The sequence below is a fragment of the Antechinus flavipes genome, chromosome 1 (genome assembly GCF_016432865.1).
Source record: "Antechinus flavipes isolate AdamAnt ecotype Samford, QLD, Australia chromosome 1, AdamAnt_v2, whole genome shotgun sequence".
NCBI lineage: Eukaryota > Metazoa > Chordata > Mammalia > Dasyuromorphia > Dasyuridae > Antechinus > Antechinus flavipes.
Genome location: NC_067398.1, coordinates 312,584,158 through 312,608,198, shown reverse-complemented (window position 1 = coordinate 312,608,198; position 24,041 = coordinate 312,584,158). Strand labels below are relative to the sequence as shown.

The window sequence follows — 24,041 nt, the reverse complement described above, 5'->3', positions numbered from 1 at the left end:
TTTCCAGATTTCAGGGAATGTCATGCCTATAATTCCTGAGATTTGGAAAAGATAACTAAATTATGCAGACTGTTCTGGTGGGAATGAGGGGAGAAAAAGAAGTTTGACTCTTTTATCCCCGAGTTCCAAACATGATAGGATGAATGTAACTCTCTGCTCAAAGCCCATTAGCACACTTTTCTCATAACTAGAATTTTATTATTCAATGACCCAATCTGCACAAAGGAAGACTTGTTAGACTTGTTGAGAGCCTGAAAAAAGAGATATTTTAGATTTTAATTTTTGAAACAGAGGACACATAGTTCCACGTATATTAGAGGTCCCTGAGAAGAGAGAAAGACTCAGAAAAACTGACATGTAAAGGAGCCAAAACCCTCATAATGTCCCTATCCCCAGATACTAGGGAATTTTCTGATGGATGAGATCTAGGACTCTCTTACTCCCAGGGAGAGAGCTCATTCACTCTCTGTATTGTTTGGTATATATGCTCATCTGTATTCCTTTTCTGATTTCTGTTTGCTGTTGGCTTGGATGAGTGGGTTTATTTGTTATTTGCTACATATGGTCTTTGTGGAACTGGTATTTTCTAAGGTCTTAGATCATGTGCCAAATCTGGATTTTCCTAGTGGAAACCTAGGTGGAAGCAATATGAGTCAAATTCTGATATTCTCCTGCATGGGGAACATGAACATAATTTTTGAGACCTTTCTGAGCATGAATATAATTTTTCAGATCTTTCCTCCCACCTCTCACGAAATCTAGTTTCAATAATTTGTTGTTTATAGATTATATACACTTAAGGAAACAGATATGGAAGAAGAAAATGACTTGGAATGACTGGTAGAAGACTCCAAGTCTTCTGAGTCCCAATCTAGTATTCTTAAATTACATCACAATGTCAACTGAATTTTAACTCAGACCTTGCCCCTTCTAGATCTTGGCTTCCCTAACATATTCCTTTCAGAAACTCCCCAACTAGGCTAGATGGAGTAATGGTGTGTAAGGCAGGAATGTCTTGACATGTGTCTGACAGATGATGGGTTTGGGGAGGGGCAGAGGGGAAGAGGAGAAGAATTCTGTTCAGTCAAGCAGGAAAAAACCATGCTTTTTTTGCCCTCCTCCCTCCCACTTCACACACAAATTGACTAACACAGACATGGATCCTGGTCTTGAAAGAAGTTCTCTCAGCACATTCCTTCCCTTCTCAATGCCCGGCATTTGAACACTGACATTGATCTCTCTCCACACACACCTTTTATCTCCCAGTGGGGCCCCTGAACTAAGTCTCTTAAAACTCCTGTGTTCTTTGGAGGAGAATGGAATTTCTATACTAGCTCCAGATCTACTCTTTGTGGAGTTAAGACAGAGAGACAATGGAGATATTTTGATGTGGTGATAGAAGATTGAGCATAAGAGAATTATAAATGCATACTGACAATTCCTCTGCAGCTTAGAGAAGGACTTAGAAATAGTGGGAAATAAAGAGATTTTCATGTTCACCCTGCTCTGCAATTAATAATCTTACATAATGACCAGATATACTAAGACTAAGTGATTTTATTTAGGTCATACAGGTTGAATGAATACATGGAAGGGACAATCATCCTGAACATATCATTGCTACTTCTTTTTTGTTTTTTTTTGAAAAAAAATTTTTTATTATAACTTTTTATTGATAGAACTCATGCCACGGTAATTTTTTACATTACTCCTTGCACTCACTTCTGTTCCAATTTTTTCCCTTCCCTCCCTCCACCCCCTCCCCGAGATGGCAAGCAGTCCTATACATGTTAAATATGTCACAATATATCCTAGATACAATATATGTGTGCAGAACCAAACAGTTCTCTTGTTGAATAGGAAGAATTGGATTCAGAAGGTAAAAATAACCCGGGAAGAAAACAAAAATGAAGTTTACATTCATCTCCCAGTGTTCTTTCTTTGGTTATAGCTGCTTCTGTCCATCCTTGATCAATTGAAACTGAATTAGCTCTCTTTATCAAAGAGATCCACTTCCATCAGAATACATCCTCAAACAGTATCGTTGTTGAGGTATATAATGGTCTCCTGGTTCTGCTCATTTCACTCAGCATCAGTTCATGTAAGTCTCACCAGTCCTCTCTGTATTCATCCTGCTGGTCATTTCTTACAGAACAATAATATTCCATAACATTCATATACCACAATTTACCCAACCATTCTCTGTTAATGGACATCCATTCAATTTCCAGTTTCTAGCCACTACAAAGAGGGCTGCCACAAACATTTTGGCACATACCAGTCTCTTTCTCTTCTTTAGTATCTCTTTGGGGTATAAGCCCCACTGCTGGATCAAAGGGTATGCACAGTTTGATAACTTTTTGGGCATAATTCCAGATTGCTCTCCAGAATGGTTGGATTCGTTCACAACTCCACCAACAATGCATCAGTGTCCCATTTTCCCGCATCCCCTCCAACATTCATCACTATTTTTTCTTGTCATCTTAGCAAATCTGACAGGCATGTAGTGGTATCTCAGAGTTGTCTTAATTTGCATTTCTCTGATCAATAATAATTTGGAACACCCTTTCATATGAGTGGAAATTCACTGCTACTTCTACACTTATTTCTGACAAGAGTACCGCAATCCTTCCAGTCCTTATCAGCAACACTATTACTTCTATTACCACTAATAATTCTGTAATTATTTCTACACAGTTCTTCCAGTCCTCATCAGAGATTATCTAATTACAGGAATTAGAGCAATAAGGGACTTTAGAAATCCAGTCTCCCTCTCCTGAGACTAGAACTGGGTCTCCTGACTATTGAAAATTGTCATTTAATACCCGCCTAATGGGTATCCTTGATTCAACTTTCAGATAGCTAAAAAATTGATTTTCCTAAAATACAGGTCTGAGTATATCGCTTCTTAATTCAACAAATTCTAATGGCTCTCCATTTGTTACCTTTAGATTCAAATATAAGCTCCTTGGTTTGGATTCTAAAGCCCTTCCCAGATGGCCTTGCTGCTTGGGTAGTTCCCTAAACCAGGAAGCCCTTTCCCCCTCTCCTCTTGCATGGGTAACTCCATTAGACTAAGGCCCCAAACTGGCTATTGAAAAGAAAACTCTTTTAGGTTTTTTTTTTTTTTTTTACCCTGATTAAGGAGGCAAAGAGACAAAGGGCATTAAAGACAAAGGACAAAGAGAATTAAAACAAGTTGACTGGTACATCACTGGAGATCAGCAATGGCTTAAAAGTGGGGACCACCTTTTTATTGATAACTTTTGTAATGAGTTATACAATTCAGATAGGTCACTATCAGCAAAAGAGGTTGGACCCCTGCATCTCAGTTCCTCCCAAAGATAGCAAGTACGTGACAATTTGCAGGTAGGGGTTGTTGTTTGTTCTTCATTTCAAAGAGGACCAGTGACATCATGGGATGATGTCTTGACTTGTATATGAATTAGATTTAAGTGGGTAGACTTGCAAAAAGTTATCAATCTCACTCTTTCTTCCAACTCAAGAAGGTCCAGTGGCAAGGCTAAAGAAAAAATGACTGGCAATGACCTTGGAACCTTTGATGTCTGACCAAGCTCTAAGTAACTCCTGCTGCTGCCAATTTCATGCCTGTTGGAACAAATTATTCTCATCCGCTCTTTCTGCCTCAGAAAACCTCATGTGCTTGGACAGAACTCCCCTCAGTTGATATGAGGTTTGAAGTTTTGAAGCCCATTGGTTATCATAACTCAACCTGGTTTAGCTCGTCTGTGGAGAAGGTTTACTGGAGTATGACCACTGGGTGTGCGACAGCTTCTCAGAGCCAGCCAGCCATATGAGCTGGGTGAAGGTGGACACCAAAGGTGGATGAGCATCCTGAGAAGCGATTAGCCAACCCTCACACCGGAGGGGCTAGTTCTCCCTGAACACCCCTTACTCCCACAGGTAGTGCAGGTAGTGACAAAGACAAAGAGCAAGCTGTATAAGAAGCTGCAGGCTTAGTGTGGCTTTCCCCAAAACGGGGTCACTGAGTCAATGTGACTTTCAATAATTCTGTCCTGTCTCTCCTATTGCCATCACTGAAAGCAAGAAGGAAGGAAAGTATCATGCTTTTATCTGTGGGTGCTCTGCTCAAAGGAATGTACATTTTGATTGCTAAAATCTCCCAAGATATCTTGGCTAGATTTCTTTCTTGAAGACCATGACTTAAACCCAAAGCACTCTGGCTCTCATTGACTGGCCAACAAAAGGTCCCAGGTCAAGCCACATCCAGGGCCATCTCCAGTTGTCCTGTTCTGTGTCTTGTCATTGGACCCAGAGGCTGACTGGGGGATAGCCAGTGTGAAGGACTGGGTTCCAGAAATGGAGTGCCTTGTGTGAGGTACAGCAAATAGATAAGGATGGGAAAGTTTATGGGAGACAGAAAAGTGTAAGAAGACTGGAAAGATAGAACAAGCCAGGTAATGAAAGGTTTTAAATGCCAAATAAAGGATTTTTATATTTGATCTTGGAGGTAATAGGGAACAATGTGTATGAGTGTGTGTATGTATAGGGGGATGGGATGATCTGAAATTTTGGAAAATCACTTTACAGCCACATGAGGAGGATGAATTTTGGAGTAGGGAGACATTTGAGGGAAGGACACCAGTTGGAAAGCTTTTGTACCCATTTTGTAACCAACTAGTTATGGTATATGAATGTGATAGGAGGTTATTGTGTCTTGGGAAGACTTTTATGGACTGAAACAAAAGGAAATGGGCAGAACCAAGAAAATAATTTACTTAGCAACAATTCTATTAAGACAAGCAACTTTGAAAGACTTAGGATATCTTCACAGGCACACAATGGAACCAACCATAGTTCCAAAAGCTCGTACTAAAACATGCTATCGGCCTACATACAGAGAGCTAATAGACTCAGTGTAGATAGAATATATGTGTATGTATATATGTATATATATTTGTGTGTGTATATGCATGTAGACATATACAGAGAGAAGTAAGAAAGAGAGAGGGAGAAGAGAGAAAGGGGGGGAAATGAAAGAGAGAGAGAGGGAGAGAGGGGAGAGAGAGAGAGAAAAAGAGAGAGAGAGCAAGAGAGGAGAGTGAAAGAGAGAAGAGCGAGAGAGAGAGAGAGAAAGAGAGAGAGAAATAGGAGATTTAGTGCAATGGATAGAGTGCAGGGACTGGAATCCAGAAGACTCATCTTCCTGAATTCAAATCTGGCCTCAGATACTTATTACATGTGTGATCGTGGGATGTGCTGGAGAAGGAAATGGCAAAGAGCTCTTTCTTTGCCAAAAAAAACTCAAATGGGATCATAAAAAGTTGGACAAGGTTGAAGATTACTAAACAACAATGTATGAGGCAATTTATTTTACTTGACTATACATATTTGTAATGACTTTTATTTTTCTTGCTTTCTCAATGGATGGAGGAGATAGGAGAGAATTCTGAATTTAAAATAAAATACTAATTTTTAAAAAAGATTACTTTTGTAATAGTCTAGTGTAGTCAAAAGATGATAAGGACCTGGATAAAGGCAATACTTTTGTGAATAAAGAGAAGGTAACATTTGAAAGGTAGAAATGTCAAGACACCAACAGAATGTAACTATGGTAAACAAGTAATTGAGGAGTTGAGGATAATATTGAGGTTGCAAAATTGAATGATTGGATGGAAAAGATGGATGTTATTTTTTTAAATAACTTTTTATTGATAGAACCCATACCAGGGTAATTTTTTACAGCATTATCCCTTGCATTCACTTCTGTTCCAATTTTTCCCCTCCCTCCCTCCACCCCTTCCCCCAGATGGCAAGCAGTCCTTTACATGTTGAATGGGTTGCAGTATATCCTAGATACAATATATGTGTGCAGAACCGAACAGTTTTCTTGTTGCACAGGGAGAATTGAATTCAGAAGGTATAAATAACCCGGGAAGAAAAACAAAAATGCAAGCAGTTTATATTCTTTTCCCAGTGTTCTTTCTCTGGGTGTAGCTGCTTCTGTCCATCTTTGATCAATTAAGGCTCTCTTTTGGATGTTATTTCTAATAGTGGTGGTAGTTGTAGTGTTTGACCAATAAACAAGCATTTTATACCTACTATGCACCAACCATTGTGTACTAGGTGCTGAAAGGTAAAAATGAAACAATCCTCATCTTCAAGGAGTTTACAAATGTAATTTAAGGAAGATATTCACCTATCTATCCAAAATAAAAATAGTTTTTGCGGTTTAGTTCTGTCCAATTTTTTTTGTGATCCTATTGAGGTTTTCTTGGCAAAGATATTGGGGTGGTTTGCCATTTTGTTCTCCATTTTACAGGAAACTGAAGCAGAGTTAAGTGACTTGCCCAGAGTCACACAGGTAGTAAGTTCCTGAGGTCATATTTGAACTCAGGAAAATGAGTTTTCCAGGACCAATATTCTGGGCACTAGGGTGTCACCTAGATGTTCCAATTTTTGTAGAGAAAAGCTGAATTTTAAGTGAAATAAGGGATTCTAAAATGGTGGGAGCCAAGTCCACAAGCATTTATTAAGTGCTCACTGTGTTCAAGGCATTGTACTAAATATTGGAATGAAAAGAAAGGAAAAGACAGTTTTTGGCCTTAGTCTAATGGGGCTCTCAATGCAAGAGGGAGGGGAAAGGGGCTTCCTGGCTTAGGGACAAGGCCATCTGGGAAGGGCTTTAGAATCTAAATCAAGGAGCTTTTATCTGAATGTTGTAAAGGTAACAAATAGAGAGTCATTAATTAATATTTGTTGAATTAAGAAGGGATACACTCAGACTTGTGCTTTAGGAAAATCATTTTTTTAAGCTGTCTGAGAGATGAATTAAGGATATCCATTAGGAGGGTATTAAATGACAAGATCTGGCAATTGATTGAACTAATGGACTTAGGGAGAGGGAAAAGTTAAGGACAATACCAAACACCATGAGAACTTGGGTGACCAGAAGGACTGTGGAGCTCTCCTCAGAAATGAGTAAAATAAGAGAGAAGTGTTTATCCAGGATGATTGATTGAGTGCCTGTTGTGGCCAGTCAGAATCATTTGGATCTGGAAGATGAGAGCAGGACCTGGGGCTCCTCCCTTACATCAGTTTTTGTTTTTCTGGTCACAGTCCAGAGGTTTCTGACGCCAGGCCCTTCCCCTTCCTTTTTCCACCTCCCAACTAGTGATATTTGATCTTTATGGATCATTTGGGGTTCCCAGCTCCCATCACATACCTGCTTCAGAGATTTGGGATAGCAGTGGAGGAACAGGGTTCAGGGACTTTCCATTTCTGGCTCAGTGAATTGTAGAGTCATTCAGGGATAGGATTCCAATACTACCCACCCCCAAAGGTCTTCTTAGAATCTGACTTAATTAAAACCAAATCCATTTCCATTTGTTCTAACTCAACTCTAATTATTAAAAGAAATTTTTTTCACTTAGGGCCCAAATCCACTTCATTTCAACAAAACAATCTTTTGGCTATTTGAAAACAACTATCAGTTCTCTTCTAATTCTTTTCTCCTTCAGCCTTTACTGTGTTCTTATAAAGTAGATAACATTGGGGTTGCCTTCTGGAGGGATTCCAATTTGCCAATGACCCTTTTAAAATAAGGTGTCCAGAACTGAACACAATACTCTAGGGCAGTGAGATTATTGGCCCTTGGCCTAATCACTTGACCAAGTACTAGTTAACATCCAGAAGAGAGCTATCAGGATGGGAAAGGATTTGAATTATTTTTCAGGAGTAGACACTAGACTCAATGTGGGGAAATTACAGGGAGATGTATTTCTATTTAGTATAGGAAATATGACACATGGTAAAGAAAAGAACTAGAGATAAGGGTTCAGGAGAGCAACTTATTTCCACTTCCGCTGCTAATTTGCTCTGAATGAATTTAGGAAAATCACAACTTTTGAGGGGAGAAGGGATCTCAATTTCCTCTTTTAAAGAAAGAAGAGATTAGAAAAAATGATGTGGGACTTGGGGTTCTGGGTTCTGGTCCCAGCTTTGCTTCTATTTCAGTATCTGACCACTGGGGAAGTTTTTTCTTACATTCTGGGACTTATTTCCTCAACTACAAAATGAAGAGATTAAGCTAAATATTTAGAATCCTTCTGGCCAGTTCCCTTTATACTCTTCCTTATATCATTCTTATGTTCCTCCGAGGTCAGCTAACTCCTGACCTAGTTTGCCCTGAGTTCAAATCTTATCTCAGATATTAACTTATTTCAATTACTTATATTAAGCAAGTCACTTAATGTCCATCTGCCTCAGTTTCCACATCTGTAAAATGAAGGTTGTTGGGAGGATAGAATGAGATAGTATTTGTAAAGTCTTTGGTTTTCCTGTTTTTTTCCCCTGTACTTTCATTTTCTCTTCTCTTCCCTTTCTGTTCAAACTCATTTTTAGCTTTTTATTTTCAAAATATATGCATAGATAGTTTTCAATGTTCACCCTTGCAAAAATCTTGTGTTCTGAATTTTTTCTCCCTCCCTTTCTCCCACTCCCTTCTCTAGATGGCAAGTAATTCAATATATGTTAAACATGCACAATTCTTCTATACTTCTTTCCTCATTTATCGTCCTGTACAAGAAAAATCAGATCAAAAACGAAAAAACGAGAAAGGAAAAAAAGCAAGCAAATGACCAAAAGGTGAAAATACTATGTTGTGATTCAAATTTAGTCCCCATAGTCCTCTCTCTGGATGCAGACGGCTCCATCACAAGTCCAAACTCTTTTAATGGGAATCTGCCCAATTCACAGGATGCCAGAGCTAAAAGTTCAGAGGCCATTTACTTGAACCGTTAACCAAATAGAAATCTTTTCTATAACATTCCTGAAAAATAGTGTCATCCAGACTCCATCTGAAGACTTCCAGGGCAACTGTCTGTTTGTAAGGTTTTCTTTACACCTTCTTGAAACCTCTCTCCCTGCAACTTCAATTTATTATTCCTAATTCTGCCTCCTGGAGCCAAGTAAAATAAGTCTATTCTAAAAGGTGATTGCTCAACCATTTTAGTACATCTTTGACAGTTCTGTTAACTTTGGGTCTCCTTGCTAGCCTGATTTTCCCTCCTGTATACATGCTTCATTTTATTGATTTCCTTCCAGTATTCACCTTCATTCTGCTCTTCCCATTGGGTCATCCTGTTTCTTGAGAGGCCGTGGTCTATAAAGATGGTTTGGAGGAAAATATACTGGAATTGTAGTACTGGAGTACTTCCCAGCTCTGTGATTTTACAGAATTTTAGGATTGGAAGAAATCTTGGTAGTCATATCATCTAGTTCATACTGGAATTGGAATCCTCAGTGATTTAATATACCTGAGAAATAATCATGCTGACTCTGCTTGAAAACCTCTGGTGAAGGAGAACTCACAATCTTCCAAGGCAGCCCATTTCATTTTTGGATACTTCTAATTTTTAGGAAGTTTCTTCTGAAATCTAACCTATATAAGTGGTGGATGAGGGCAGTCCCTGATCAATTTTCCCAAGTCATTGGATGAGATTACCAGGTCTGGACCATTGTGATATAGAAAAGTAATGATTGTCTATTCTTTTTCAGGGTCAATAAAAGCAAGCTCATCCCCATAGGCAGGCACTCTCTCTTTTTATCTGTGTCTTTCTCACTCTCCTTCTCTGTATCTCTCTGTCTCTCTGTGTGTTTCTTTGTCACTCTCCATATCTGTCTCTCTCCTTGTCTCTGTCTCTGACTCTCTGTCTCTCTCCATAGCCTTCCCTCTTTTCATTTTATCTTGTGCCTTCTGGAATGTAGCAAAAGATATGGAAAGAGGGGATTTCTCTCTTCTTTTCATCCTCTTTCCCCTTCTAGAAAAATCAGTAGTGATACAATAGAAGCATATAGCAGTGTTAAATATGTGCATATATGTGACTGCATCACATACACATATATATATATATATATATACACATAAATGTATTGTGATATGTGTTGTGTATGTATACACAATTCTACCATATGCTCTGACATATTTGTATACAAATGCATATATGTACATGTGTATATGTCTATACACACATGTATACATACACATTTCCCCCTTTTTTTTTAGGTAGACATTTCTTATACATGTTCCTAAGCCTCAACAGTAAGTGTTGGGGTGGGGAGAATTCTGAATTTCATAGGTTAAATAATAGCAGAATCTAGTCTCATAACTGGAAAAGGAAGCTTTCCTAAGCAGCACCACACAGGCAGTCCCAAAACTGGAGAGCTCCCTAGTTCCATAATTTAGACATTTGACTTCCTGTTTTTTTTCAGGGTCAATAAAAGCAAACTCATCCCCTTAGGAAGATTTCCCTGGCACTGCGCTTCTTGGAAAAAGAAGAATGTCTTTTACAAATGATTGCCATGCAACTAAAAATCTAACAATATAGCTGGATGGGAAAGGGATCTCATTATTATTCTTGTTGCTATTCCTATTGTTGCTGTGAGATCATTATTGCGAGTTGGCCAGTTTTCATGTAGAAGCAAATGAAAATAATTTGTTCATCAGTCCCACAAAGTGTTTTTTATCTTGTGGGGAGGAATCAAATATGCTAGGTCTGTGTTTTTTGTTCACAGGCACCTATGAGTCCTTTGTATTTTTTGCATTTTCTGTGAAGTATAAAAGAAAACTATCTTTGGAACTTCCATTTTAGGAAGTGCCCATGTCAGCCATCCTCACTTCTTAGAGAGATAACTCATCTCCCCTAAACTAATAACATTTAAGGAAACATATACATATAATTCTAGATAATACTTTCTCTGAGAAGAGGAGAGTGATTAGCCTCTGCCTTCTATCTCCTGCTTCCCCTCCTGGCAGGAGTCTGAAGAATTAGGAGCTAACTCAATTCAGAAGCAAGCTGGGTCACTTCTTAAAATAGGAGATACAACAATCTTCTTTCTTATAGAACAATAACCTTCCACAAATTCATATACCATAGCTTATTCAGCCATTCCTCAGCTGATTGCAATCCACTAAATTTCCAGTTCCTTAACCACTACAAAAAGGGCTGCTACAAATATTTTTGCACATGTGGGTCCTATTCCTTTTTTATAATCTCTTTGGAATATAGATCTAGTAGAGACACTGCTGAATCAAAGGATATGCACAGTTTGATAACCTTTGGGGCATAATTCCAGATTGCTCTCCAGAATGGTTGGATCAATTCATAACTCCACCAATAATGCATTAGTCCATTTTTCCTACATCCCCTCCAAAATTTATCATTATTTTTTCTGTCTCAAATTAGTCAATAGGACAGATGTGAAATGGTACCTCAGAGTTGTCTTAATTTGCATTTCTCCAATGATTTTAATTTTATCATCTGAAAATTGTTCATATCCTTTGATCATTTATCAATTGGGGGAAAATGGCTTGTATTCTTATGAATTTGAGTCATTTAAAAAATGAGGCTTTTATCAGAAACACTGGACATAAAAATTTTTTCCCCTGCTTTTTGCTTCTCTTCTAGTCTTGGCTGCATTTGTTTTGTTTGTACAAAACCTTTTTAATTTAATGTAATCAAAACTATCTGTTTTGCATTTCATAATGTTCTGTAGCTCTTGTTTGGCCATAAATTTCTTCCTACTCCACAGATCTGAGGTAAACTATCCCTTTTTTTCCTCATTTGCTTACAATATTATTCTTTGTCTAAATCATGAACCCATTTTGACCTTATCTTGGTATACGGTATTACATGTTGGACAATGCCTAGTTTTTGCCATGTTTTCTAGTTTTCCCAGCAATTTTGTCAGATAGTGAATTCTTATCCCAGAAGTTGGAGTTTTGGGTTTATCAAACACTAGATTATTATCATCATTGAATATTGTGTGTTGTGAACCTAACCTATTCCATTCTATTTCTTAGCCACTACCAGATGGTTTTGATGACCATCACTTTGTTTATAGGTCTGGTATAGCTAGTCTACTTTCCTTTGCAATTTTTTTCACTAATTCCCTTGAAATTCTTGGCCTTTTGTTCTTCCAGGTGAATTTGTTATTTTTTCTAACTCTATAAAGTAATTTCTTGACAATTTGATTGGTATGGCATTGAATAAGTAGATTAATTAAGTAGAATTATCATTTTTATCATATTAACTCAGCCTACCCACAAGCACCTGATATTCTATCAATTGTTTAGATCTAACTTTATTTGACTACAACAATTTTCTTAAAAATTGTAAGTTTGGGGCTATACATCAGATAAACAGTCAGAGACATGTCTATTAGAATGAATTATAACAAGCTTGGGAAGTAGGTACTATTGTTACCTTAGTCTTAGAGATGAGGAAACTGAGATTTAATATCTTTTTATTAAGCAATTTGACTAGGGTAACATAATAAGCATTGGAGGCTGGATTTGAACTCTTTTAATTGTGAGTTTCTCCAGTGACTCATACTTCTATAGTGTTTTACAATAATTTCTTTGTAAAACAAAGGAACAAAACCCAACCAACAAAGCTGAGAATTAGGTAGTCTAATGTTCATTGATTTAATTAAAATTAATTAATCATTAATTTTGCAGATGAAGAAAACTGAGGCTTAGAGAGTTTAAATGACTTTTCCAAGCTCATATGCCAGATTCCAAGTCAATATTAGAGCTGAAACTTAAACTCAGGTTTTTTGATGCTTTGCCCACTAAACAAAGCCACTAAAGGGTTTTACTCAACCCAGTTGCTGATAAGGATAGTGCAAGAGATGATAAAATAAGGAATCTCAGGGTAAAAGGGAAAACTGATATAGCAAACAGCTAATTTCAGATATACTACATGGTTATAGAGTTTCTCTTCCTAAAGCACAAGTCCAATTATATCACTTTCATACTCAATAAACTCCTCTGATTCTCTATTACCTATAGGAATAAATACAAATTCCCTTGTTGGACATTTGATACCCTTAACAACATAGCTCCAATCTACCTTAACAGCCTGATTATGTATGACTTTCCTTCAGGTACTTCACATTATAGTCAAGCTGGCCTTCTTTCCTTTCCTCTCATGCATGCTACTCCATCCCTCATCACTACACTTCTGCACGGGCTGTCTCCCATACCTGAAGTGCATTACATTTATACCTCCACCTTTTCTGAGTTTTAGTTTCCTTCCTGAGTTTTTAATTTCCTTCTTCAAATCTCTGCATTAGGGGTGGGGAACTTTTTTTTTTTTCTGCCAAAGGCCATTTGGATATTTATATTATTTGCAGGCCATATAAAATCATCAACTTAAAAACTATGTCATTGTACTTAACTTTCAGTTTATCATTACTTGTAGTTGCCTTGGAAGGGCCAGACCAAGTGATTTTGCAAGCCTTTTATAATAAGCAGACTGGATGTCCCCCACCACTGCTCTACTTGATGTTTTTCCTAACCCTTCCACCAAAATTACCTTGTATTTATGGCTATTTTTTAAAGTATGGGCAGTTAAGTGGCACATATATGTGGTGGATAGAATTCTTGGCCTGAGGTCAGGATCCAGCCTCAGACATTTACTAGCTGTGTAATCCTTATACAGGCTACACACCTCAGACACTTAAGTGTTCAATCCTTAGACACTCGAACAAGTACAAGTCACTTAGCTCTGTTTGCCTCATTTTCTTGTCTGTAAAATGATCTTTTTTTTTTTTTAATAAAATGATCTTTTGAAAGAAATGGTAAAGCACTCCAATATTTTTGCCAAGAAAACCCTAGGAAAGGATACAAAAAGTCAGACATAACTGAAAAAGACTGAAAAACAAAAAGTTTTAAGTGTATGTGTCATCTTCCTCAAAGCAGGAGTTCTTAATCTGGGGCTTTCCAGATCCCTCAGAATTACATTTTGGGAGATTCAGGAATTTAGAAATGAGAAAAAAAATATATCTTAATTTCAATTAGTCTTGATTTCTCTTATAATCTTTCATATTTTATTTTGTCTCTAAACACAGTATCCTGAGAAGGCATCCACACTGCCAAAGGGGTTTAATGGTTCACAAAAAAAGTTAAAATCCATTGCCTTATAGAATATAAGTTCTTTGAGGCAAAGACATTTAATTTTTCTAAAGACTTATTTAATTTTTCTTTGTCTGGTGCAAGGTAAAGCAAATAAATGCAATACATGCAAAGAAAAAGGGTAGAGAATTTGGAACTTAAAATTTAAAAAAAATCAATGTTAAAAATTGTTTTTACATATAATTAGTAAAAATGCACATGGATTAATTGACATGCTGACTTGGAAAGAAGTGTCACATAGAGACTTCTTAGTTCTGGAAACCTCTGTCTATTCCCAGATCCATTTCTATCTGGCTTCCTGATCCCCTTGATTCTATCCTCACTTCAGAATAAAGCTATCTCTTAGCTGCCTTGGTCAATGAGAAAATAAGATCACTCTAGATTGGTTTTCCAGACTTTGCTCTGGTGATGAGGTTGAACTATAGATATTTTTAAGGGCTACCCCCCCAAGTTTGTCTCCTCAAAGATTTGCCTGGTTCTCAGGTAAGTGATACTTTACTGGACCCATTTGCTGAGTGTGTCAGTAGTGCCAGAAATTATTTTACTACAAAATAAGGAATATCAGGGTAAAAGGAAAAAATAAGAATTTTTCACTGATTCTTTCTCTTTAAACTGGCTCTTCACTTTCCTCTTCAGCTACATCTATTTACGTTCCTCTTTCTTCTTGTACCTTATGCCTTTCCCCACCCAAGAGTATGCTACAGCCAACTGATGCTGGCTTGGGAAAGTCATAAATTTTCAGTATGAGCATTTATATCTTAGAAATCAGAAATTCAAATCAGGCCTCGATTTATTGTTCTGTTGATCATCTAGATTTAAGAAAGCGATGGAGTAATAAATAATGTATATTAAACATAAAAATGTGTCCAGCTTTTCCTAGAAAACTGGTTGATGAATATTTATTCGCACTCCACCTTAACCTACAGGACAAACACACTGACAGACAGACGGAGGGCAAAAGTGATTTATTTAAAATTGTTCCACTTCCAGCATCAGACTTCATATTAACTGCCCCAGTGCCTGTATTATACTCACACTCACAGTCAAGCTCACACCTCAAAAATTATTCTCTGCCTCCCCCTCCCCACCCCACCAGCAACCCCATCTCAATTCCAGGCTGGAGCCAAGGGCTAGATTTCCTGGTTCTCTTTCCTCATCCGTCCTGGGGCATCATGAGCTCTTCCCAAACTGGCTGCTGGATCAAATACTTCCATCCTGATGTCCAGACTCTTTCCTCTTCTCCTCCTGTGCCTAAACTAACTGCAGTTGGGGTTGTACTAAAGGAAGAGGAAAAATGATCGGAAGTTACTGGGCGTCTTTGAAAGTCACTGGAGGAGTGACCAGAGGTCAGTGGAGGTCCCTGAGGATCACTTGACGTTTCTGAAGGGAAGAAACTTGAGGGCTATTGGAAGAAGGGCGAAGATTGAATTTGGGGACAGGTGGGACTAGGATAGAGAGCTGGATGGGAAGGTGCTTACCTGGGGATTATCAAGTTTCTTGATGAGCCGTTTCACCCAGGGCCGGTCAGGGGGAGCACAGAGCTGATGACCTTTCTGTGTAGTGAACCTAGAAGTCAGAGTTTGGAGGAAAGTGAGAATTCCCTTTTAGTTGACTGTCTGAAGACAAGGGTTAGGTGTAGGGACAAAGCCGGAAACCAAAGCGGAGATAGAAGTCGGAATTGCAAGAGGTCGGAGTGGGTGAAGACTTCCTGGAAGAAGGGGAGCTGGTCTTGAGCAAGGAATTCTTTTGGCATCGGATGTGGAAGCGAATGGGGCTCTGGAGAGAAGGGGATGGAGGGGGGGGGGGAGAAGGAAGTCGGCTACCCCTCACTCACACTACTGCGGATAATCGGCAGCCGTTCTCTGGGCTGAGCCGGCGGTAGGCACACACGATGTGGCGGGGGATGATGAGTTTGGTGACAGACAGACAGCAGTCTTCTGCATCATTGGTACCGCTCCAAGCTGCGGGAGGGATTCGGAGGGGCGGGGAGTCAGAGGGGGAGGACTGGGGTGCTCTGATCTCTGTCTCGCAAGGATGCAGAGCCACTCAGCCAATACCCCAGAGCAATCCGCTCCGGAGAGGAGCCAAGAGGAGGCTAGGAACCCGAATGCTCTTTCCCCCCCTGCGATTTCCCGCAAGAGCCGTCATCCCGGTCCCAGGACACTCTAATTGTTGAGAATCAATAGACCAAACTTCGAGGAAAACTTGGGGTGAACATCCGAAAACAACTGTGCCCACTGACACTCCGAGAGAGGCAAGGAAAGATGGGCTTAAGCACTGAGACCCACCTACCGACGCATGGAAAGCTGTACAGTCACACAGTCAGACCCCACAGACAAAAACACACTCCTGCCCACAGTAGGACATGCATACGTTCCTTTTTTTTTTTTTTAAGTCTCTATACCTCACTTTCTCTATCTGTAAAATAAGAAGAATGGATTAAAGGATCCCTAAAGCTCTTTTCACTTCCAAATCGATGATTCTATATCTCATATGGACATAATCGCATCCACACAATGAAATCTTCACCCGACACAATCAGAAGCAGGGTCAGATTTACAGACAGCTATATATTCCCTGGTGTCTCTGTCCATTTATTCTCAGGTTTGACAGAAAGAGAGACTCTACTCCCTTACCTGGGTCGGTGAGGCAGAGAAGGAGCAGGCTGAGGAGCAGGAGGGGTCTCATGGTTTGTTCTGAGCAGATTTCCCAGCAGTCGATTGGATTACAGAGTAGCACCAAGAGACTGCCAGCAGCGTGTGTGTGAGCCTGAGTGTGAGTGTGAGTTTTGAGACCTCTTCTTCTATTTATGTCCCAGTGTAGACTTTCGTTTTTTCGTGTCCAGAAATCCCCGCCCCCACCATCTCCCTTGTGGTGCCCCCCCCTGCTCTTTCCCATGGTCTCTCATCCCCACTTGTGCCTCTGGCATTGCCCCTCCACTGGGCTGAGCTCCCACTCTTAGGAAATCTGGACTTTGTCTAACGGCATAATTTCCCTCCTTTGTCTTCTCCCCCCTTCATTGGGGGTGAGCAGTCTGTCTTCATAGTCATTTTCTTTTTCATTATTCCCCATGGAAGTGTGACAATTCTATCAGTTCTGTTGGGGGGGACATTTGTACTATCCTTTCTGATGGCATGTAAGGACCAGGTTTGGAAAGATCCCCCCATTGTGGGGGAATCACATTTGAAAGAACCAGCTTTGGAGAGCAAAATTGAGGGATCAGAGGAGCAGGGTTTAGGAGTCAAGACTGAAGGTAATGCTGATAGGGGCTATAGGGTCAAAGCTGGGAACCCAACTTGAGAAGTGAAGGGTAGGGATTCATTTTGGGGAGGATCAGGATTGAATGAATCGGGTTAGTACCACTGGTTACTTGATAGAAATAAGTGTTGAAGGATTTGGTTTGTCTTTTCAAATTCGATTTATCTTTTGGCTATATTGTTCTAGGCCCCATGCGAATATGAGGGAGTAAGGGGGACCCCCTAGCCAGCTCTTCATATCTCTTTCACTCCCTAATGACTGAACTGGAAAGGGAAGGGAGGAGTGAAGGGAAAAGCACAGATCCTCCTGGATCTGGCTTACATGGAGGCTGCTTCTACCATCATTAGGTTCCCTCCTTTGGAATAAAGCAGAACTCAATACAATCCTTTTTTTTTAAAACCTCTAACACCCCATCACATTTTGTTCCCACATTTTTAGGGTAAATTAGCCTATTTGTGGCTTTTCTGGAATGGTGTTTATTTGGCCGTTCATAGGGGAAAAGGAGATTGTTTCAGGAACATCATTTTGGCCAGAGTTGTCACTGACCCCATTCCACTCTCTTAATTTACCTCTTCCTCCACTCCCCACTCTCATGACTTATCAATTGCCTACTGGGTCAAGTGGAGCATCATTTGGGAAAAGGGGGAGAAATACAGATCGGAAGCCCCCCTTCTTCAGTCCCCATCCTGGGAATCAGGAGGGGAATTTTGGTTGTGGAGGGTCTGGCCAGCTTTATAGAAGTGTGATATCACAAAGATTTGAGGAAGCCTAAAAGGGGAGAGAGATAGGCCTTGGTAAGAGATCTCTCTCCTCCAACCCAGGAAGAGGAGACCCTTACTCCTTCTCTCATCTATATACAATAGGGATACAGAGGGAACATCTCCTTCCAACTACTTCTGGAGCCCTCCTCTTTTTCCTAGTGGGATAAAAAAGACCCCAATCCTACAATGACAGGTGCCTTTATTTCCTTTTTCCTACCTACCTTAGGTGGCACATTAGAGCGAGCATAGGAGTTGGGCTGAGGAAGGCCTTAGATATCTTCAAGCCCTATAACTCTAGGCAAGTTACTTAACCTCTCCCAGTCTTAGTCAGTTAATAAACTATTATAAAGTGCCAGGCTAGAAAGACAAAGGCAAAAGATAGTTCCTCCCCTCAGAGAGCTCACAGTCTAATGGGGATGCAAACAACTAGATACAGACAAACTACATTCAGGATAAATTGGAGATAATCAACAGAGGGAAGGCACAAAAATGAAGGAAGAATCAGGAAAGGATCCTTGTAGAAGAGATCCCTGCTAAAATGGGATTTGAAGGAAGCCAGTAAAATGGGGACAATGATAATATCTACCTTAATGGGACTCCTTGAAGCTTAAATGTAAGGTGCTTTAAACTTAAGCTATTGTATAAATGCTAGCTGCTACTGCTGCTGCTGCTACAACTACTACCACTCCTCCTCATTGACACTACTACTATTACCATTACTTCCAACTACAATGATGGTTATTTTACTATTTATACTAACCTATCATTACTACTAGCTATTACAACTCTACTACTACTACCACTACCACTACTACTACTACCACTACTAGCTATTACAACTCTACTACAACTACTACCACTACCACTACTATTACTACTACTAGCTATTACAACTCTACTACTACTACCACTACCACTACCACCACCACCACTACTACTACTACTAGCTATTACAACTCTACTACAACTACTACTACTACCACTACCACTACTACTACTACTACTAGCCATTACAACTCTACTACTACTACTACCACTGCTAATTATTACTATTTACTACTCTTACCACCACCACTATCATGACTATTACTACTACCATAAGTATCACAATCACCACTATACTATTACTAACTACTACCACAACTAGTACTACTTACTATCACTAGCACCACTGCCTATTACTATCAACACTAATTACTACAATAACAACTATCACAATTATTACTAACAACAAACTATGGCTACTAACTACTACCACTAACAACTACTACTACCTACTACTACTCTTCCTCACCTGACACTATTACTACTATCATTACTACAGTGATGGTGATTTTGCTACTACTTACTACTACCACCATTGTTAGAATCCTAGTGTTAACTCAATGTAATTGATACAATGCTTGTGTTCATACCTTTACTCATTGGAGTTCACACATTTGGGAGATTTCAGGGTTTAGTATGAGATATCCGAATTCACACCTCCCTTGAAGCTCTTAGGACCAGAGAGCACTATGGGAGAAAACCCCTAATCCTTCTCTCTGATATGTAAGAAGAAAGCAGAGGCCCAGTGAAGAGAATTCAGCTGAATTACATGGAGAGGGGAGAGTCAAGTCAGAAGAAGCTACTAGCCAAGAGTTCAGCTGAATTTAGATTGAGAGCGGAGCGTCAAGTGAGTTCAGCCAGAAGCCCTCTCCGAGTGAGGAGTTATACTTCAGAACATTGACTGGGGTTGGAGAGGAGCACTCTGGGAGATTGAGAGCCAGAAGCCCTCTCTCAGAGGCAAGACAGATTCAACTTGGTGCTGGCTTTGGAGGCTGAAGAAAGCAGAGGCAGAAGCAAAGGACAAAGCTGCAAGAAGCAACATACCATCACTATCACTAGGTATTACAACTCTACTACTACTACCACCACTACTAATTATTACTATTTACTACTACTATCACCATGACTATTATTACTACCATGACTATCACGACCACCACTATACTACTACTAACTACTACCACTAACAATTGCTACTACTATCACCACCACCTATTACTACCAACACTAATTACTATACTAATAATGACTGCCACAACTATTACTAACAACAAAACAACTATTATGACTACTAATTACTATCACTAACAATTACTACTACTACCACCACTCCTCCTCACCTGACACTACTACTACTACTACTACTACTACTACTACTATCATTACTACCAACTACAATGATGGTTATTTTACTACTATTACTACTACCACCATCACTACTACTAGCTACTAGTTATTACAACTTTACTACTACCACCACTACTAATTATTACTACTACTACTATTACCACAACTATTACTACCATGATTATATCACAACCACCACTATCAGCATTACTGCTAGCTGTTACCACTAACAACTACTACTACTACTTACTACTACTATTACCACCACCATCATCACTACTACCACTAGTATAATGATGACTACCACAGTCACCATCACCACTACTAACCATTATTACTACTAACTACAAGCTCTACTATCACTAATACTACCTACCACTACCAACAACCACAGCTAACTACTACTACCACTAATAACTACTATAAGGATGATTGCTATGGCTATTACTAATTTTTATCACTGATATTAACCACTATGATGTTGACTAACATAACCACCATTATTACGAACTAGTAACTGCTATGAACAACTATTACTACCTCTACTACCACTAGCTATTATGACTATTATCACTAGTATTTTTTATTACTAATTTTTTAGTACTTTATTACTAATTTATTAGTAATTTTATTACTAATTACTAGTATTACCACAGCTACTACTATTAACTACTACGAATACTATCTACTAAATGATGTCTACTACAACTGCTACTATCTACTGCTAATTACTATTACCACTGCTAATTACTTTTATCACAACAACAATGACGATGATTACTACCACTAACAACTACTAACACTATTATGATGATGACCACCACAACCCATACCACTACTACTAACTGCTACTACTAACAATTACTACCTCTACGACCATAACTACAACTATTTTTTTTTTTTTTGGCCAGGGTAATTTTAAAATTTTTTACAGCATTATCCCTTGCATTCACTTCTGTTCCGATTTTTCCCCTCCCTCCCTCCACCCCTTTCCCCAGATGGCAAGCAGTCCTTTACATGTTGAATGGGTTGCAGTATATCCTAGATACAATATATGTGTGCAGAACCGAACAGTTTTCTTGTTGCACAGAAAGAATTGAATTCAGAAGGTATAAATAACCCGGGAAGAAAAACAAAAATGCAAGCAGTTTATATTCATTTCCCAGTGTTCTTTCTCTGGATGTAGCTGCTTCTGTCCATCTTTGATCAATTAAGGCTCTCTTTATCGAAGAGAACCACTTCCATCAGAATACATCCTCAAACAGTATCGTTGTTGAGGTATATAATGATCTCCTGGTTCTGCTCATTTCACTCAGCATCAGTTCATGTAAGTCTCGCCAGTCCTCTCTGTATTCATCCTGCTGGTCATTTCTTACAGAACAATAATATTCCATAACATTCATATACCACAATTTACCCAACCATTCTCCAATTGATGGACATCCTTTCATTTTCCAGCTTCTAGCCACTACAAACAGGGCTGCCACAAACATTTTGGCACATACAGGTCCCTTTCCTTTCTTTGTAACTATAACTATTAACAAATATTACTTGTTGCTACTTACTACTGCCAGGACTGATTGCTATTTCTACTACCACCACTACCAAATGACAACAACAGCAACTCCTACTACTCCATGTGCTCATATATGCTCCCAAGAACTCTTTCCCTCTTTTTCCTTGCTAAGACTTGAACCCCTAGGCAAGATCTAAAGCATTTATTATCCTGTTGCACAACTGAGCCATGTTCATGGACTTAGGCTTTAAAAGGGGATAAAAAAGAGAAATCGGGGAGAATAATCAGTGGGACCATACATTAGGAACTGGAATGAGCCTTATGGGCCATTTAGTCCAACATTCTGATAGTCTAGTTGGAAATATGGCGGTTCCTGGAGCACAAGTGATTTGGCTAAGGTTACACTAGAATTAAGCAACAGGTTCTCTGACTCCCTCCTTTTCACTGCACCTGTTACCTCTGTCTTTCAGGAGATCGGGGCCATACCAAGACACTGGAGAGAAGTACTTATGTAAAACAAGATGTACACTTCAGAGACAAATCTTTTCCATTCTGCTTTTTGAACATTTTTCTTTTGTGTCCCCTTTTCTCTGTTCATAATGCCACCACCCTGGTTCAAGACCTCCATACCTCTTACCTGGCAGTCCCTGTTTCAGTTTAAGTGTCTCCTCTCTATAATCCATCCTCATCCGCTCAACTGCCAAGGTGATTTTTCTAAAGCATAGATCTGACATATTTTCTTTCTTTTCTTTTTTTTTGGTGAAAATATTTTTATTTTTAAGAAATGCATTTTTTAAAATTAAAAACAAAATGGAAAAAATTTGTCATGTGCACAGCAGAACACAAGATGATTCAAAACATGAAACAATAAATTTCCATTTCAAGAAAGCAATAAATGCTACATATTATACTCAGAACTGTTTACCTTTTCTTTGCTTCCTTGTAAGTTTTTTATTCTCTGCTGTGTATTTTTTACTTTATTTTTTTCCTCTTTCCTTCCCTACCCTTCCACCACCTTCAAGCAGGCTACAAGTTAAGCACAGATATATTTATGAATACACATACATATGTTTATATACATACATATATATACATATACATATGCATATACACGTACATATACATAGATATCTATAATCATAGCTGTACATACACATATACGTTCATATGTATCTATGTAAGGTTGTACGATGCTTGTTTATACTATGTCATGTTCTCTGAAGGTGGATAACATCTTTATTAGGTCCATATTCTTCAAAATCTACCAACTCATTATCTCAACACAGCCATATTTCAACCTTATATTATCTAGTTGTTTCAAACAGTCTAAAACATTATCAATATGACTGACATATAGTGTAGTATTTTTCTCTTTTGATTGAATCTATTATAACTTTACTTTTGTCAGACATCAACGATTACTCCCCTATGTTTATTTCTAATAAATTTCACTTCTGATCATTATTATTGTTTGTGTGTATTCTTGTTTCCGATCCCTGATGATTCCTCCATTTATTTTACTTTACCTGCTATCTCCCCTTGCTATTATTTAACCTACCGCCCCCATCTAAGGATCCCTCCTTTATCCTCTTACCCTCACCCTTTCCTCCCACCCTTTTCCTCCTTCTGAATAATTCCCACTAATCTACACACATTCTATAACCTCCCTTATCCTATTCTCTCCTTCTCTTATCTCTAAATAAATTTAGAAGACTTTTATTCCTCTCTAGATGTGTGTCTGTGTGTATTGTTTCTTCTTTAACTCATGTTTATGTGAACAAGATCCCAGAGCTATCAGCCTCCTCTCCCATCTAATTCCTCTGTGTCAATTCTTGCTCTCATACCTCATTCATATAACCTAATTACTATTTTTACTTTTTCCTACATGATTTTGCTTTTTAGATTCAAATCATACTTAGCTCTGCCCCATTCTTTCTTTTGAGCTACCCACTTACTAATGAAAATCTAGACATTTCTACATATAAAGCATAAACAGTTTGTCTCCTTATTCAGTCTCTTGAATTTAGTCCTTATGCTTACCTGATATTTCTCTTGGATTTTATATGTCAAATTTTTATAAGTTCATGCCTTTTTGCAATAAAATTCTGAAAGCCTGACAATTCATTGACTATTCTTTTGTTTTTCATTTGGATTATCTGGTAACTTTTTTGGTTACAATATTTTCAGCCACAACTCTAGTTCTTTTACTCTTCCATTATAGTATTCTCAGATGTACAGTCTTTGGTTTTTTTTTAATGTAACCACATCTGGGGTTTATGTGATTCTAATTGTGATCCCATCAAATTTGAATTTTCTCCTTGATCTGGGGGTTTCAGAATTTAGCTATGATGTTCCTCATAGAATCCTCATAGTA

General features: G+C 38.7%; 1 protein-coding gene across 1 annotated transcript; it reads right to left on the bottom strand.

Moving 5' to 3' along the window:
- Window positions 1-14,908: 14,908 nt before the first annotated feature.
- CCL19 (C-C motif chemokine ligand 19) lies at window positions 14,909-16,748 on the bottom strand. Its single transcript, XM_051965604.1, has 4 exons — window positions 16,597-16,748; window positions 15,795-15,921; window positions 15,439-15,526; window positions 14,909-15,237 (listed from the first exon to the last, which is right to left on the bottom strand). The coding sequence occupies exons 1-4, from the start codon at window positions 16,646-16,648 to the stop codon at window positions 15,217-15,219; spliced, it is 288 nt and encodes a 95-aa protein (XP_051821564.1). The 5' UTR covers window positions 16,649-16,748; the 3' UTR covers window positions 14,909-15,216.
- Between the last annotated feature and the right edge of the window lie 7,293 nt (window positions 16,749-24,041).

Bases quoted from the DNA above. Each gene is read 5' to 3' on its own strand.
- CCL19 (XM_051965604.1), bottom strand. From the start codon at position 16,648: ATGAGACCCCTCCTGCTCCTCAGCCTGCTCCTTCTCTGCCTCACCGAC. The intron at 15,527-15,794 runs GTGAGTGAGGGG...TCTGACTTCTAG, and splicing joins TGCCGATTATCCGCAGTAGT to GTTCACTACACAGAAAGGTC. The intron at 15,238-15,438 runs GTAAGCACCTTC...CTCTTCCTTTAG, and splicing joins AGAAACTTGATAATCCCCAG to TACAACCCCAACTGCAGTTA.